Genomic DNA, 2,749 nt, shown 5'->3' with positions numbered 1-2,749 from the left:
GTGGGGGAGTGTGTCAGTATTTACAGGGGGTCCCCAGGGGGAGTGTGCCAGTATTTACAGGGGGTCCACGGGTGGGGAGGTAGTTAGTATTACAAGGGGTCCCTGGGGGGAGAGAGTCAGGACTTACAGGGGGTGCCGGGGGTGTGTGTGACAGTATTTACAGGGGAGTCCCCAGGGGGAGCGTGTCAGTATTTACAGGGGTCCCCGGGGGGGGGGGGGGGGGAAAGTTTTTAAAGGGGGGCCCCCGGGGGGGGGGGGGTTGTATTTACAGGGGGGCCGGGGGGGGGGGGGGAAGTGTGACAGTATTTACAGGAGGGTCCCCAGGGGGAGTGTGTTAGTATTTACAGGAGGTGCTGGGTGAGGGGGATGGGCAGTGGGTCAGTATTTACAGGGCTCCCTGGGGGTTGGGAAAATGTGTCAGTATTTACGGGGGGGGCCCCTTGGGGGGGAGTGTGTCAGTATTTACAGGGGGTCCCCAGGGGGAGTATGTCAGTATTTCCCAGGCTCTCTTGGGGCTGGGGGCAGAGAAGTGTGTCAGTATTTACAGGGGGTCCCCTGGGGGGGAATGTAGGGATTCTATGATTCTATGTTTCAATGTGAAGTGATCTCATTGAAACATTAAAGAGATGAGAGGCTTGACAGGGTTACACTGAGGTGTGTTTCTTCTTGGATGGAGAGCCTAGAACAAGGGGCACAGTCTCAGGGTAAGGGCATTATCATTGAGGCCCAGGATGTGGAGAAATTTCTTCACTCAGAGAGTTGTGAATCTTTGGAATTCTTCAGAAGGTGCAGGCTGTTTAACTGCTGAGTATATTTAAAGTTGGGATAGATAGATCATAGAATCCCTACAGTGTGGAAGCAGGACCTTCAGCCTAAAAGTTCACACCAACCCTCACAGCATCCCACCCAGACCCATCCCCCATAACCCACCTAAATCTACACACCCCTGGATAATTTAGCATGGCCAATCCACCTAGCCTGCACATCTTTGGACTGTGGGAGGAAACCAGAGCACCCAGAGGAAACCCATGCAGACACAGGGAGAATGTGCAAATTCCACACAGTCACCCGAGGGTGGAATCAAACCCGGGTCCCTGGTGCTGGGAGGCAGCAGTGCTAACCACTGGGCCACCATGATACCTTGTCCCTCAGGGAATTGAGAGATATGGGAAAATGAAGTTGAGATCAAGGATCAGCGTAAGGGGCCAAACGGTCTGCTCTTGGATTCTTAGTAAAGGGCAAAAGGATTGAGGCCCAGAAGGCACTGATTTCTCACCCAGCAAGTAGCTGTAGTGTGGAATGCACTGCCTGGAAATGTGGTGGAGGCAGGTTCAACTCAACCATTCAAGAAGGAATTTGGGAAGAAACAATATGCAGGAAAATGATACAAAATCAGAATGCTCTTTGCAGGGCCAGTACAGACATGATGGGCCAAACAGCCCTCCTTCTGCATTACAAAAATTCTATGATTCTGCCCAATCTAGGTCAGAAGTCACACAACATCCAAACTCTTGGCATGTGACTCTTATACCTATCATGTTATTCTAGCCATTTGGTTTGTCTCCAGCACCGCATTATTTTTAATTTTCTGTAATTATCTCTCTGCCTCAAGTAATTGGATTATAGGGCATCCCTTCGCTTGCTATTCAGATGTTGACACTTTATTCACACCATGTGACACTTTTGATCACCTGCAGGGACTTATTATTCAGCCTGTTACCACTCCACTCACACCATTTGTATGATCTTTTGATCTCTCTGCCTGTGTGTTTCTCTTCACTTCACCTGACAAAGAAGCAGTGCTCCAAAAGCTTGTGATTTCAAATATACCTGTTGCCCTATAACCTGGTATTGTGTGATTTCTGACCTTGTCCACCCCATTCCAACACTTGGACCTCCTCATTTGTCTGATCTGGTTAGGGCATTAAAGATAATTTAATTATCTAATATTGTTTGTAAAGATAAGCTAATTCCTCTGGATGGGTGTGTGGGAGGGTGTTGTGACTTTCGAAAAAGGGGTGGGGGGGGTGCTGGTGTAGAACCTTAACATCAGAGCCTGGGGCTGTTCAGGTTGGTATCAAGTAGTAATTCCTCACAAAGGGGTGCAGAAATCTGAAACTCTTTCCTCCTCACTCAAAAAAAAGCGAGCGGTGGAACTGTATCTGAGGGAGGGTGAGTGCTGAGTGTTTGCAGCAGCAGGAGAAAAAAAAATCAAAACAGCGAATCATTCATTATTGTTTGATGACACTTTTCAAGGTAATGGAAATTAAAACACCTGTCAACCTTCAATAAAAGAATGAAAGAACAGGAAGAGAGGCTGAACGGCCTTGTCCAGGTCATAGTTTGATCAACAACCAGTGGTAAACAATGGGAAGGTGATTGGCTGAATGGCCTTGCTCAGTAGTAGCCCAAGAGACAGTATTTATATAAATGCACGTTTAATATCTGATTATCACCAGACTTGCATTTTATTGAATGACAATTGACAGATCTCGGACAACCAACCCACTGTACAGAACGACAAACCAGACCTATGGCAGCCAGCAGCCAACCGTTCATGAAATGCCGGTAAGTAATGTCACTTCCTGAAATCAGCTGGTTTCATGGGAATTTCCCAGAAATCTAACAGCCAGTGGGGTTGAATGGCCAATTTATAGTCGCTGTCCAGTTTGACAAATTCAACATAATTGGGATCCATACCTCAGTGAGGGTCAGTGTACGTGGGAGCCCGTACCCCAGTGAGGGTCAG

General features: G+C 47.9%; 2 protein-coding genes across 2 annotated transcripts in view; one reads left to right on the top strand and one right to left on the bottom strand.

Annotated features, from left to right (window-relative positions):
• slc2a6 (solute carrier family 2 member 6) overlaps positions 1 to 2,749 on the bottom strand; it is a 45,578-nt gene that overhangs the window by 36,193 nt on the left and 6,636 nt on the right. The gene's annotated exons all lie outside the window — the stretch shown is intronic.
• The window catches only part of pierce1 (piercer of microtubule wall 1), a 3,834-nt gene that overhangs the window by 435 nt on the left and 650 nt on the right, over positions 1 to 2,749 (top strand). The window contains exon 2 of the mRNA XM_020521122.2: positions 2,490 to 2,568. Within this exon, the coding sequence (XP_020376711.1) occupies positions 2,490 to 2,568 (79 nt within the window). The remainder of the gene's footprint in view (positions 1 to 2,489; positions 2,569 to 2,749) is intronic.

This window comes from Rhincodon typus, chromosome 28 (assembly GCF_021869965.1).
Source record: "Rhincodon typus isolate 14 chromosome 28, sRhiTyp1.1, whole genome shotgun sequence".
Taxonomy (NCBI): domain Eukaryota; kingdom Metazoa; phylum Chordata; class Chondrichthyes; order Orectolobiformes; family Rhincodontidae; genus Rhincodon; species Rhincodon typus.
Note: the sequence above shows the minus strand (reverse complement) of the source record. Positions and strands in the feature narration are given on the sequence as shown.